Source organism: Camelus ferus, chromosome 36 (assembly GCF_009834535.1).
Source record: "Camelus ferus isolate YT-003-E chromosome 36, BCGSAC_Cfer_1.0, whole genome shotgun sequence".
NCBI classification, from domain to species: domain Eukaryota; kingdom Metazoa; phylum Chordata; class Mammalia; order Artiodactyla; family Camelidae; genus Camelus; species Camelus ferus.
Genome location: NC_045731.1, coordinates 16,570,741 through 16,584,741, shown reverse-complemented (window position 1 = coordinate 16,584,741; position 14,001 = coordinate 16,570,741). Strand labels below are relative to the sequence as shown.

The 14,001-nt window shown below is 40.1% G+C and overlaps 1 protein-coding gene and 1 non-coding gene across 7 annotated transcripts in view; both read right to left on the bottom strand.

Annotated features, from left to right (window-relative positions):
- GCFC2 (GC-rich sequence DNA-binding factor 2) overlaps positions 1 to 14,001 on the bottom strand; it is a 51,691-nt gene that overhangs the window by 1,256 nt on the left and 36,434 nt on the right. For 4 of the 6 annotated variants that reach the window (XM_032474228.1, XM_032474229.1, XM_032474230.1 and 1 more), the window contains 5 exons: positions 12,413 to 12,534; positions 7,678 to 7,754; positions 6,210 to 6,276; positions 4,294 to 4,440; positions 1,165 to 1,289 (listed from right to left, as the gene is read on the bottom strand). In XM_032474228.1, coding sequence (XP_032330119.1) covers positions 1,165 to 1,289; positions 4,294 to 4,440; positions 6,210 to 6,276; positions 7,678 to 7,754; positions 12,413 to 12,534 — 538 coding nt within the window. Of the gene's footprint in view, positions 1 to 1,164; positions 1,290 to 4,293; positions 4,441 to 6,209; positions 6,277 to 7,677; positions 10,564 to 12,412; positions 12,535 to 14,001 lie in introns of those variants that run through there. The other 2 variants (XR_004317617.1, XR_004317616.1) reach the window with 2 other exon arrangements.
- On the bottom strand, positions 8,675 to 8,780 carry LOC116661799. The gene has a single exon (XR_004317762.1). It is a non-coding gene; the product is annotated as a U6 spliceosomal RNA (small nuclear RNA).

Genomic DNA, 14,001 nt, shown 5'->3' with positions numbered 1-14,001 from the left:
ACAAAACAAAACAAAACAAAACAAAAAGCATTTTCCCTCATAGAAATGCAATGTATAAGGGCACAGCGAATCATCAGTTGTTAATCTGAAACAGAAACTTCACCTTACACCAGTATCTAAAATAGCATAAACTGTTAAGATGCTACCTCTTCCACATACATAATCATGAAGTTCAAATACAGACCGTTAGTGGAGGTATTCCGGTAAATTTTAATGTGAATGACTGAAAAAGCAGAAAAGCGCACAGCAATCTGTCACAGAAATCTGAGTTGTGGTATGGTGCTACCAGCTCACATGGGCTATCACAGTGGGAGTATTTATCCCACAGATAGCATCAAAAGCTACAAATCTGAGGTTTTAAGGTTTTTTTCTTTTGGAGAGGTGGTTTACCAGAACACCACTGTGCTTAAGTCCCTAAACATCTAGCGCTATGAATGAGATACCCAAAACGAAGATCTAGCTACTGCTGGGTGAACGCCAGGCTGCAGATCTGTACTAAACAAGTGTTGAGATTTTGAAATGGCCTGGAAAAATAAAGAGACATTAAAAACGTACCTATTAAGAGGCTTTCGAAAATGAATATATGTATATTCATGTATGACTGAAGCTTTGGGCTGTACAGCAGAAACCAACACACTGTAAACTGACTGTAACTCAATGAAAAAATAAAGAGGCTTTCGATTTACAGTTTTAATTCTAAACTGCCCTGTGATACGGTGTTCTGGAAGTGCTTATTCTGGAAGAGATTTACATTTAAAAATACGAACTAATGCATGAGGTAGTCTAAAATATTGAGTGATTTCACAGGTCACACATAAAAATATCTAACTCTACCGTGATAGTCTCAAAAGATTTTTGCCAGTCTTTTTTATTTTTTTATTTTTTAATTGAAGTATAGTCAGTTTACAATGTTGTATCAATTTCTGGTGTACAGCATACATATACATACACATATTTGTTTTCATATTCTTTTTCATTATAGGCTTCTATAAGATACTGAATATAGTTCCCTGTGCTGTACAGTATAAACTTGTTTATCTACCTTAGTAGTTAGTATCTGCAAATCAACAGATTTTTCAGAAGTAAAAATCTTTCTAAAAATTGTTGGGAATACACTAGAACCCTAAACTGTGCTTATGAAGGTACAAATAAAATATGTGTTACCTGATTGCACTTCTAGATAATTTCTGTGCCAGCTGCAGTAAAAACTGGATGAAGTTTTCTAGCTGGGGAATAGATGCTCTCATGGTAGAATTTTTGAACCATTCTTCTGGTAAATATGCTGCTATCTGATAATCAAAACACAAGGTTGGTTTTTAATAATGACAGTTATTATCTAAAGACTTTTGCTAACATAATATCATTTAATCTTCAGCACTCATGCAGGCTGTGTATTATTCTTCTGTTTCATAGTTCAAGGTTAAATAAACAGAATTTCCCTCCTTTCAGGGTATTATATTTAAAAAAATATTTTGATACCCAGAGCTTAAAACAGACTACTTTTTATAAACACGTCCCAGTACTTGTAATACTTTTTATACTCTAATTCCTGAGCAATTAAATCGTATAAAACAAAGTAAACACCAGAAATGTGTAGGCACAAAACACTTTTAGTCAGCATACCTACACATCTACATTTGACCCTTGAACGACGCAGGGGGTTAGGGGAGGAACCCACGTGCAGTCGAAAACTTGTGTATTAACTCTACAGTCAGCCCCCTGTATTTGCAGTTCTGTTTCCACAGATTCAACCAGCCGTGGACCGTGCAGTACTGTAGTATGTGTTTATTGAAAAAAAGTCCTCATGTAAGTGGACCCATGTAGTTCAAACCTGTGTTGTTCAAGAGTCAACTGTAAAAAAATAGGTACATTTAGTATTATTTTACAACAGGAAACTGGGTAATCTCATGTATAATCCACAAGAACAAATTAGTTAAGAAATCAAGAAGTTGATTCTAAGATTCACTGAATAAAAAAATTCATTATGGTTTTGATTTCCTTCTAATTTAAAACACTTGTTTAAATATTGACAGCAGCATAAAGGGCCAATGTATGTGTACTCATTTTTTTCTTTTGGGGAAAAAAAAAACCCAACACAACACTTACAATCATGCTAAAGGTAATACATGATTTGGGGAAAAGTTCTGGTAAAAAACAGAAAAATTTTAACAAAATAGAAAAGAAAAACTTCCTCATAGCAGAAGAAAGAATTTTAAAGAAAGGAGAGAGAATGGGAGGAATGAAAAGTCTGAGATCATACTGTTCAAAGAAATTCTTGGATAAACAGGTTATGCTATAGTTGATCAGTACTTCTAGAAAGTAGAAAGTTGCACCACATATATATTACAAAACATGTCAAATCAAAGTTCTGGAATGCACTCTCTCTAAAATAAATCTGATTGGTCAACACTAAAAACAGACTTCAGGAAAAAGATTTGTCCTTTTTCTTAATCACCTTTTTCAATTATCCAGAAAAAAAATACAGACACACTGATTGCCTAAGGCAGAAAGACCTATAAGCTTTGTCATGCAAACTGTATCTTTTTAAAGTTTCAAAACCAGCCTTCACTGGCTTGGCATTCAATGTCATTTGCACTTGCTTCCCCCTTGTTTTGTCACAAGTCTCAATAAAATTCTGAAAAAACTACCTAGCTTTGCTGTGAATGACCCTGGGACTTAGAGCCGCACCGTCTTCGCCTGGTTTTCTAGCCACAAGCTGTGGACAGAATGTCATATATCCTCTTCCTTACTTCCCCACAGTAGAGCCTCGTGGTCAACAGGGGCTGAACTGAACCCGAAACACACGTAGGACGGATGATGATTTAATTTTTTGGTAGATAATGTAGTTTAAAACTACATGGTATGAAAACCATAGCTAGAAAAATGACAGTCGTCTAGGAACTGCCATCTAACGTATCTATATTTTAAAAATTTATATTACAATGTAAGTATTTTCCCACATTCTTAAAAACTTTTCCACATGACTTTCATCTTATGCATAGATGATGTTTTTAGATATTTAGGTTGTTCCCAACTGTCTATTATAAATGATGCTGTAATAATATTCTTTGTACTTAACATTCTTATGTCCATCTGGTTTTTTAACATAGGGTAATTTCCTAGAAGTAAACTTGCTAGGTAAAAGGGTATGAACTTTAAAGGTTTTGTATCAATCATGCCAAAATAGTCTCCAGAGTTGCATTCCTCCTTCCACAATGCAGAAACTGCTTCCCAGGATTGCTGCACCACACATTCTAGATGAACGGTGTGCCCAGGACGAGGGGCTGTGGTCTCCCTGTGCTTATGACAATACTGGGAATTGTAATAAATGTAACAGCAAAAAAATTGGCAGCACAACAGGTAAAATAATATCCTTAACTGTATTATTTGCAATTCTCAGATTCGTACTGGTAAGCTTCTCCACATGCTCAGACGTTATTTTTGCATTTTTTTTGGTGAATTGCCTGTTGCAGATCTTTTGGTCATTTTCAGTCAGAATATCCGAATTGTTCACTGATTTGTAAAGAGCTTTTTAAAAATGTGGGTATTAATCCTCATTATGCATTATAACTTTTTTCTTCATTTTTCAATTTCCTTTCTTTTTAAATTTTTACTATAGAAAATTTCAAACATAAGCAACAGCAGAAAGAGTAAGTGTAGTGAGACGAATGAACCTAACTTCCAGTTTTAATAATAATCAAATAGTCCTGATACCTTTCTGGTTAATGCTTTTCGGCTGACTAAAGTCTTATATTTTTGTCAAATCTATTACTTTTTCTCATCATTTCTTTTTTCTATTTGTTTTTAAGATCAGAAAGGACTCCCTTAACATCAGATATAGTCAGTTATCTTCTGAGTACAATACTTCGTAGTGTTTTTAAAAACATTTTATTTTTTGTTTTTTTGTTTTGTTTTGTTCATTTATTTACTTATTTATGTTAATGGAGGTACTGGGGATTGAACCCAGGACCTCTTCTTGCCTGCTAAGCACATGTTCTACTGCTGAACTATATCCTTCCTCCCTTCATAGTTTTTTTATGCTTAATTCTTTTTAAAAAAACTTTTTTTATACTTAATTCTTTGCTTCATCTGAAATTTATACTGGTATTTAGTGAGAGGTGAGGCTCTAACATTCATTTTGTAAATACTGGGTTGCTTCTGGGTTTCTTGTCTGGTAATGACTGTTTGTTATTATGTGGGTACCACAAACTTTTAATTACTTTGCCACAAAATTGATTTTAACAACTAAATTTTAAAAATGGTAAAATTAGAATCAGTTTCTACACAACTTACCTGGCTGCACTTTTTAACAACCTCTGGCCCAGGTGTGGCATTAAGAAGAGCTGTAACAAGGTAACGGTTCAGCAGCTTCCCTAGTCCTAGCTCCCGCAAAGTGCCTTCTGGGAGGAGTCCGTTCCAAAGAAGAACATTGTGGAAGAGCTAAAATAAAGTAAAATGTCAAGTGACCGTGTGCCTTTTCTCCAAAAGAAAGCTGCAACAGTCTCCGACAAACAGGAAAAGCTGGTCAAACTCTTCTGAACTCTCACTACAATTAGCGCTGTTGGAACTGTCAATTTTGGAATCAACAGAAAGCATTCTCAACCAACACATGATTCTTTCCAACCCCCATGGATTCGCTCATCCCATTTTCAGTTTTTAGGAACACCGCTCAAAATCCATTTCAAACAGCCTTGCTGGAGCCTGTCCAAACCAGTAACCTTCCTCCTCCATCCATGCTCTCCTGGAGTCGGGCGCCAGGACTCATACAGGACTGCGGCTACAGCCACGGTCACGGTTACCACTGTGCGCCCCGGAGAGACCAGTCAAACCCGAAAGCCCAGTGCTCTGGTACAGAAAACAAGATTAATAATAATGTTGAGGCTGGAGATGCCCTGGGTAAAATACTTCTAAGAAATTCTAATGAAATTAGTGTGGGTGGCATTCCCCTCCTCTAAATCCAGACCGCTCTGTGAACTTCACGGTTAGCTCCCGCCTTCTTTACAGTACTGCACGGATCGCCTCCGGTGCTAAACGACATCCAGCTGCGCTAACGTGCAGTGTTTTCACACCTCGTGCCACTGTCGTCGTGCTTCCTCTTCCTGACTCAACCGTAGGACAAACGCTGATTCACCCGATCGGAACTATTACTGCTGAGGTCGCCTGTGGCCTGCTAATTGTCAAATCCAGTAAACACTGTTAGTCTTTCCCCTAATTCTCTTCAGCAGCATTAACACTCTGTCTTCGTTCTTGAAAGTGCTTTGCTTCGTGTCTCTGATGCCACTCTCCTGTGACCATTCTTAGTTTCCCGATTCATCCTGAGGCTTCTCTGAAGACTCCACTTTCTCTGCCCGCCTCTTACGCCAGCATTTCCCAAGGGTATATCCTCAGCCTTCTTGTCATGCTTCACCCAGTCTCCCCAGAGGTTGTCATTCATGACCATGCCTCCAAATACTGCCCATTACGTGGCTGACTCCCCAGTCTCCAGCTAAGATTTGTCCCCCTGCAATTCACACTCAACTACCCAACTGGCTCCAAGACTTCTATTCCTGTATTTGTCTCATAGGTATCTTAGATTCACTATGTCCAAAACAGGTCTTATGTTTCCTCCCAAACCTTTACTTATTCCTTCAACGCCTCCAATGCCCTCAAAGAACGTCATCAGAAGTTGCCCCGCTGCCAAAGTCAGGAACTTGGCTAGCATCCTACGTTCTTCACACGTAATTAATTCGTCATCAGGTTCTTTCAATTCTTCGTCCTAAATACCTTTTGAATCCAGCTTCTCGTTATCATCCCTATTGCCACTGACCTAGCGATGACTTCATCCTTTATCATCTAGACCACGGGTCAGACAACTGAGACTTGTCAGTTAAATCCAGCTCACTGCCTGTTTCTTTAGAGCTGGTGAACTAAGAATGGTTTTTATACTTCTAAATGATTGGGGAAAAAAAGGGACATTTTGTGACATATGCAAAGTGTGACATTCATACTTCAGTGTCTGTAAGTTTTACTGAATCACAGACACGCTCATTTGTCTACACAGTTTTGCACTACCGCGGCAGAGTCGAACAGTCCAGCGTTTATATTGACCTGCCAAGCCTAGAATATTTACCATTTGGTCCTTTAAAGAAGAATTTTGCTGATCTCCACTCTACAGTAAACTTGACATAAAAGAACAAATTTTATTTTTAGTTTTGCAGTTTTCTGCTTACCTTTAGGCCTGACCAGAATTGTCTTTCTTGGAACTTTGAATGTGGTGATGCTCTGTTTTCTACAGCACTAATTTGAAGTAAAAGAAAGAGAAAGGAGTAAATGAAAATGACTGTTCATCTTTCAGAAACAGAGTTTAAAAAATAGTGGTTTTGTTTTTTTTGAGACCAACCAAACTAAACCTTAACAATATAAACGGAGGTGCTCTGACGGTATCTACTGAAATTACCAGTGCGCGCACACGCTGACTCAGCAGATCCCTGGGAAGGCTTTCTGTAGATACATCTGCACATGTGCAGAACAATACACCCATAAAATCATTCACAACACTGCTAGTGACGGTTTACCACTTACATGCTCATCAGTCAGCAGTACGTCTGTATGACGGCGTATTACGCAGCTTAAAGAAGAATGAGGGAACTACTTGTGTGGTGACATAAAACGATCTCAGAGACGAACTAAGTCAAAAAGCAAGGTGCACAACAATGCTTATGACTGTTCGCGATATACTTACTTTGCTATAAAAAGGAAGGGAAAAAGATTAATTCTAAATTTTATTTATAACTTTAATTCTAATTGGATAGAGGAGTTCTGAAAAGGTGAAAAGGTTTACTAACAGTATTACTGCAAGCATGTGTCTGTATAGAGGACGATGGGCAGAAACTGGGTGGATGGAGGTCAAGAATAGGAGGGAGTAAGATTTTCCATTTTAAATATAAATAAAAATTTAAAAACACACATTCATATGTGAACTGATTAGTTATCTAAAACATTACAAACCCTAATGGAGAATTTTTACATGCACACGTCTCTTCAGGATTCAGATTAACCAGAAAGCTTAGAAGTCCCTTTCTTTTCTCTGCACAAAGCTCTTCCGCCCTGTGAGTGCTCACTCTGTGTAGCTGCAGTTCAAGACCCATTTCTGCAACTGGTGCTTTCTCAGCCAGTGTACGAATTGCATCAAATACTGCTTGTTTTATCCCTTAAAGTAAATACAGAATTTGCAGATGCAGTTCTGGCCCCTCAGTGGTGTCCAGGCCTTAGGCTGTGCTTTCTGTGTCAAGCACTGTTCTGAGCATTCTCTTCATCTCCACAATGTCCTGTGACACAGGCATTACTTTAATGCCCCATCTTCTATACAAGGACAGCGATGCACAGACGGGCCCAAGGTCAAACATCTAGTAATGGTGAATCTGGGCTCCAGAATCTAACCACTCTGCTATGTCAACTGTCATGTTCTTAAGAATAATATTAAATCACAAAAACATCGCCCAAAACCTCTGTCAGTGTGCCATGGATCATACTTGGCATATAAAAGGTGACTGAAAAATATTTGTTGAAATCTCAATTAGCATCTTAATAGGTATCTGTATTTTGAAAACACTTAACATGCTTAGTTTCTTCTACTGCACTCTCATCTGTAATACATAATTAACCATTTCATACAACCTAGAAATCAGCCACCCTTACCTCTTTGGATACAGAGGAATAAAAACATCATCTTCTATTGACTTCTTCATTCTTGAACCAATGGATTTAAGTATATCCTATTTTAAAAAAAATTTAAAACCATCAGTGCTAGTCATAGGTAGAAATAATTTATCAAAAGAAGCAATTCTAACAGAACAGTGCAAGTCTGTACACACTCAGACTCAGGTGTTAACATAGCTGTCAGTTAGGTACAGGAGAACTTCATCCGCCCATGTTGCTACGTGCTGCAGCAGCTGGCGCCTTTTCACTGCAGCGCGGTGCTCTGTTGCATGATGGAACATGTGTTTAGATGGTCTCCAGTTTCGGGCCTGTTATGGATTATGTTACTATAAAAGTTCTTGCACAACAGGTCTATGCATGGACGTACCTCTCCAGTGGGCATGTGCAGAAATGGAGCTGCTGGAATACAGGCCATATCTGCATGTTCAGCTTTGTACAGACTGCCAGGCTGCCTTCTGAAATACTGGTGTCCCATTCCTGCTCCCACTAGCCATGTATGAGAAATCCTGTTTCCCTACAACCTTACAGAAACAGGGTGGTTTTTGTTAGTTTTGTTTTTAATGCTTGCAATGCTGGTGTGTATATAGTCACTTTTTATTCTGTTTTAATTTTGTTTTCCCTGTTGAGTAATGTAATGTGCATCCTCTCGTATTTGGACAGGCTCCTTTGCAAAGTACCTAACTAAGCTGCTTGTCTACACGTGTATTTTTTTTTTAATTTAAATTAAGTTCTGACTCTTACTGATTTGTAGAAGCCTTTTATATACTCTATGAGTCCTTCACTGTTTTGTCAATGTCCTTTGACACAGTATATTCACTTTGACAAATTCATTTTGTTGTTTGTATCTCAAAAATTGAAAATAACCAAAATACTGAATCATGGGGACTTTTAAGGATCTCGTGTTTTTATTTTATTTATTTTTTATTGATTGATTCTTTAACTATGCTTTACAATTTTCAAGTTTCATACACATGATAAAAATATGGACTGCTTCATAAATTTGCATGTCATCCCTTTGCAGGGGCCATGATAAACTTCACTGTATGTTCCAGTTTTACTATATGTGCTGCCAAAGCAAGCACTGTAAACAGACTTTAAAACAGTTTTAAAAAGGCACTGAAGAGCTTGAGCTGCTAGTTTTCTGCTGCCCTGTATTTCCATGGAGACAAGCTTGGGTGGCGTGGGCAGATGTTGGGGCCCTCGGGAGAACGAGGACAGGTGCTCACCATGGCAAGAGCAGCTTTACTCTTGTGTGTGTATGTTTGTGTATAGGGTTGTATAAGATTTTATTTGAAAAGGTTCTGTAGATAGAAAAGGAAGTTTGAAAATCACCAATCTATCTAAACATCCATCCGATGTCATTTTCACATTTCCACTAACCAGTCAACCAACCTATTATCTCCTGAGGCTGCCAGTAACTTTGGGCAGGTTCTGACTATTGAATTTCAGTTAACAATGAGAAACAAACTTCTCTGTCCTGTGCCTTGCATACCCAGGTCCGTATTTATTTCTTAGGATTGTGCAGAACACATGCAATCTCCTTCCATCGAGACTGACAGCTCACTTTCTGCATTTCTCTTTCCCGTCCCATCTTAGACACTCTCCATTCAATACGCTTAAACTAGAACTAAACGCAATGTACCTCGGGGAGTCTTACCTGTGAGGAAAGCACACGTAACACTCTTTCTCCAAAGAGCAGACACCTAGCAGGGTGAGCTCCCGTGAGTCTTTCTGCCCCGGAAGTGGTACCACTGACCCACACTGAGTTTACTGCTGATAATCAGCCCCTCGCTGTTTTCCCTAGCTGCTTCAAAGCTTTGCACTGGCATCTTTTATTTACGCAGCTGAATTTCTGAACACAAGGGCAGGACATACACATATTCCATTCACATTCTGTATTTTGAGAGTCAGTCCATTTTCTCAGTATTCGGAAATCCTTTTGAATTCTAATTCTATTATGCTATGGGTCTATGACAGAATTCCTAGCTTTCTGCCACTGAGAAATCTTATTAACACGTATTTTACACCTTCATCCAGTTCAGTAAAAACACTGAACAGGGCAAATCTGAGAAGCTATTTAACACCAGAGGTTTCCCCACAGGCAGCCGCAGCCCACAGTCAGTATCCTTTAGGCACCTGACCAGTTTCTCTGTACGTAACTGCACCTTATCTTTCCCCATTTGATCTGTAAGAAAATCAGTAACACCTTTAAACACATTACCTACTGTACCTGTACAGCTCCTTAAGTACTGGCAAAGGTAACTGAGATGCTGTGAAGAGTACCCTTTGATAAACAACTGTTTGTATCTGGGGACCCATCAAGGGAAGATCACAGCAGTCACTGCTTTCTCACTCTAGGTGTCCATAATCCATCCCAGTGGTAATCTAGTCTAGAACCTTAGCCAGAATCAAAGCTATTCTCCCCATGTTTAGCTTATAGGATCACTTGCTTTTCACTTTTAACTCAGGACTATGCTGTCTGGTTCTTCTGGAAACTTTCTCATTCTCTTCAGTTTCTTAAACATCACTGAGAAAAACAGATTGATCTCACTGGCAGACTGTGTTACTGACCTGGAATAGTACGTAGTACACTGATTCTCAACCAAGAGTAATTCTGCCATGCCTCAAAACATTCTACAATTCCTGGAGATATTTTTGGTTGTCAAGACTGGGAAGTGCCACTGACACCCAGTGGGTAGGCGGAGGCCAGGGAAGCTCAATGCACAGGACAGCCTCCCACAACAAAGAGCCACCTGCTCCAGACGCCAAGGGCGCAAAGCTGAAGAGCCCTGGTGTGGTTCCGGTCTCCTACTAACGCGGAGCCCATTGTCAGCATTCACAGCGGGAGAGCTTCCAGAAGAAACACTGCCAGAACAGAAACTTCAGGTGTGAATCCCTAACACTGCTGCCAAGCCTGCCCCTTCGTGCCCAGTGACCTTTCACAAGTGACTGGCCTCTAGGCCCCAGCTTCATCACCGTAAGATGCAATTAAAGTCAACACATTTTACAAGGTGGTGAGGATCATACGAGATAACGTGAGGTGTTTAAAAAATGGCAAAGCGCTATTTACGTTTAGGCTGTAAGTACATAATCCCATGTAGAGAGCAGATACAGGGCTATACAGCTGCTTCCCTGCAGCTCTTACCCACCGATCTCGGTTCTGTGCTTTGTAACAACACAGGACAAGTCTATTCCTCTTTCCAATATAAATTCTACCTCTATGCGTATCTTCTTTTAAGCTGAGTATCTCTAATTCTTGTATGATTTTCATATCCTGTTAGTGTTTTTATCCTGTTGGAGGCAAGTGGAGAATGCCCCTTCTCCATCAGTTGCTGTGTGTTCCAATCCTACTCTTCCCTTGAGGTCCCAGCGCAAACCTCCAACAAAAATTCTTTCACTGCAGAAAGTAACTTCTCTCTCCGGCCTCTCTCCTGAAGTTCCACGGCACTTTATCTGAGCCACTCATGGAGAGGCGATGAGGACGGGCTTGGGCTTTAACCGAGGTTCAAATCCCACTTCTAACTCAAGGTATTGCTGTGAACAAGTTTTCGAGACTCAGATTCTTCATCTGTCAGATGAGGAAGCTGTCACTCACTTTTCAAAGGACTGCTGGGACGACGTGGGAAGACACGGGAAGAAACCCTGACAGGGCGCTTAGCACACAGCGGGCACCAAGTAAGCGCTCCTTGTCATTCCCACTTACTTCCTATTTGAAATAGCAGTTATGTACGTCTTACTTCCTCTAAGACTGCAGGTTCTCGAATGCAGAATCATGCTGGTGTCCCTCCTAGTTCTTACAGCTTCCCTCCTGCGTGACAGCAACTCCAAGTGCTAAAATGTACTGGCGTCCAGAATATGAGTACGATACGACTCCTTGCCTACAATCACCTTGGTTATTCCACCCTGGGTACTCTCCAGTCAGTCTGTTTCCTTAAAGCTCAACATAAAACTGGCTGATTTATTTAACTGCCCGAGTATAAAATATTATCAACAAACAGAATGGTAAAAAAAAAAAGGGTAATACAGTAAAAGAAAGATTTAACAGATTCTCACCACAGCCTCTAAAAAGTTCCTTCCTCTTTATGTCTTATGTTCAGTGAAACTCAATTCTAAATTACGGTAAATGACCATCTATCTTACCGAACTCTGAATCCTCAATGAGATTACTGCTCTTAACTTTGTAGATTACAGATAACTAGTTAATATAATGAATGTCAGCCTAATTTTAAAATCATTGTTAAACGATGACACAATTCCATTAGACTTATGCCAAAAGAACAAAGGTGAATTTTTTTTTTTTTGCTTTTAGAAGGAATGATTTGCACTAATGTGTTTATGCCTGTTCATCCCTGCAGGGCCAACGCATACTTACAAACCTGAAAGAGAGCTGGCTGGGCCAAGAGAACACAAGTCAGACCACTGCACAGAAAGAAAGAAGTCAGTGAGAATGAAATAAGCTGGGTCTTACTGCACGTATGTGTATCCTCTTAGAATGATTCGCATTCCTGTGAGGATGTTCAGAAATATCAAGGTGTACTCTTTCCTCTTATTATTAAGTGGTCAATCCTAGTTCCTGCACATCAGAGAAAATATATTTTTCCCCAAACAATTTTCTGATAATTACTCCTTCTGCATCTTCTGTAAATAAAGATTTATAATAAATTATATTGATTTATAAATAAATCAAGAAATTCATAATTCTAGAAATTATTACCTGTTTGCCTTTACTAACTTCATTTTCACAAGTGGAATGTTCTTCGAGAATCGTTCTGCACTGTGTTATTAAACTTCTTGTCTGTGAGGTTGACAAGGGATCCCAAATGAATTCTACAAAGTCTGAAACAAAAATTTTAAGTGGTGCACAATTTATTTACTAGACTTTTTTGCTTGTCACATATAAACAATTGAGGCCTTTAGCAAACACTACTTCCTTCCTTATGTGGTTTAAAATCCAGGCCAGTGAGTACCATTACGTATTTGTATACAACCTCAATTTTCTTGTCCTCTTTTGGCTTTGTTGAATGGCTGGCTAAACTGCAACCCTGGTTAAATCACTTTGTCACAGCATCTGTGCCTGCAACCACGTGGCTAAAGCGTGGCTGGAAAGAAAGACACTCTGAACGGATCACCATCAAACGCCAGTGGGACCAGACTGCAGCCCAGCAGTCCTCGGGTTCCCTGGCCCACTCCCTTTCCTTCTGGCCTGGACGACTGTCTCCTCCTTCCTCTTCTCAGCTGATGGACTGCTCTTACCTTTTCTTCTCCCCACCCTTGCTCTCAGTCTCAGCTGATTAATTCCCAATTTGATGAGAAAAATGGGGTCGATGAGAAGAGAAGCTTCCCAAGCTTCTGGCACAGCACGTGCGCGGCCACCTGCCTCTGCGCCCACGCACGCTAACCTGTCGCCCCTTCCTACCGACAGAGCGCCCACGCTCCGTGTCCGGCCAGCCCTTTATTTCGACAAAAGGTCCCAATTCCTACAGCTTACTTGAAGACCCTGCTCCTGGAATTCCACCCTCCCGCTTCGGTATCGCCATCGTTTCTACTGGGTCTCTCCCTCCACTCTACAATTACTTCTCTTATATTAAAAACACTCTCTCTTGACCCTACTTTCCCCTCCACTGCTGCCCTATTTCCTTCCTTCATTTCACAACAAAAATCCTCAAAAAAACTGTTGAAACTTCCTCTCTCCAACTTCCCCCCTCTCCCTTTAACTCCTGAGTTCATTTCAGTTAGGCCTTACATACAACTTTTTACCTAAAATACTCCTATGAAGGCACAGACAACCCTCACGCTGCAAACCCTAATGGCTGACTCTAGCCCCTCTGATTTACCAGCAACCCCTGCAACATTCTCCTTCCTTGGCTTCCAGGACACTGGTCCTGGCTTCCTGCCTGCTCTCTGGGCCCCTCTGCTGGTTGCTTGTCGCCTCTTTGGCTCCCTAAATGCTGGAGTACCTCAGGACTCAGGTCATTAACCTTCTTTGTTTTTGTTTGTTTGTTTGTTTTGTTTTGTTTTGATATAAACAAGACTTTTATTAGTGAAGTAAAAAAAAAAAGCAGTGAAAGAGTACACTCCTGGGAACTGGCGAGGGCCAGTCCAAGAGAGGAAAACGGCCTATTTTCACATCTATGTTTTCAGCCTTAGCATTTCTAGTCAGTCTTGTGGCTTTGAAGGCCATCTGTGTGCTGACGCATTACAAATGTGCATCCCCTACCACACGTGTCCTGCAGACTCTCACTCCGCAGCTCAGCTGACAGCTGCAGCTGGATGACAGGCACCTCCAACCCAGCATGTGTCAAA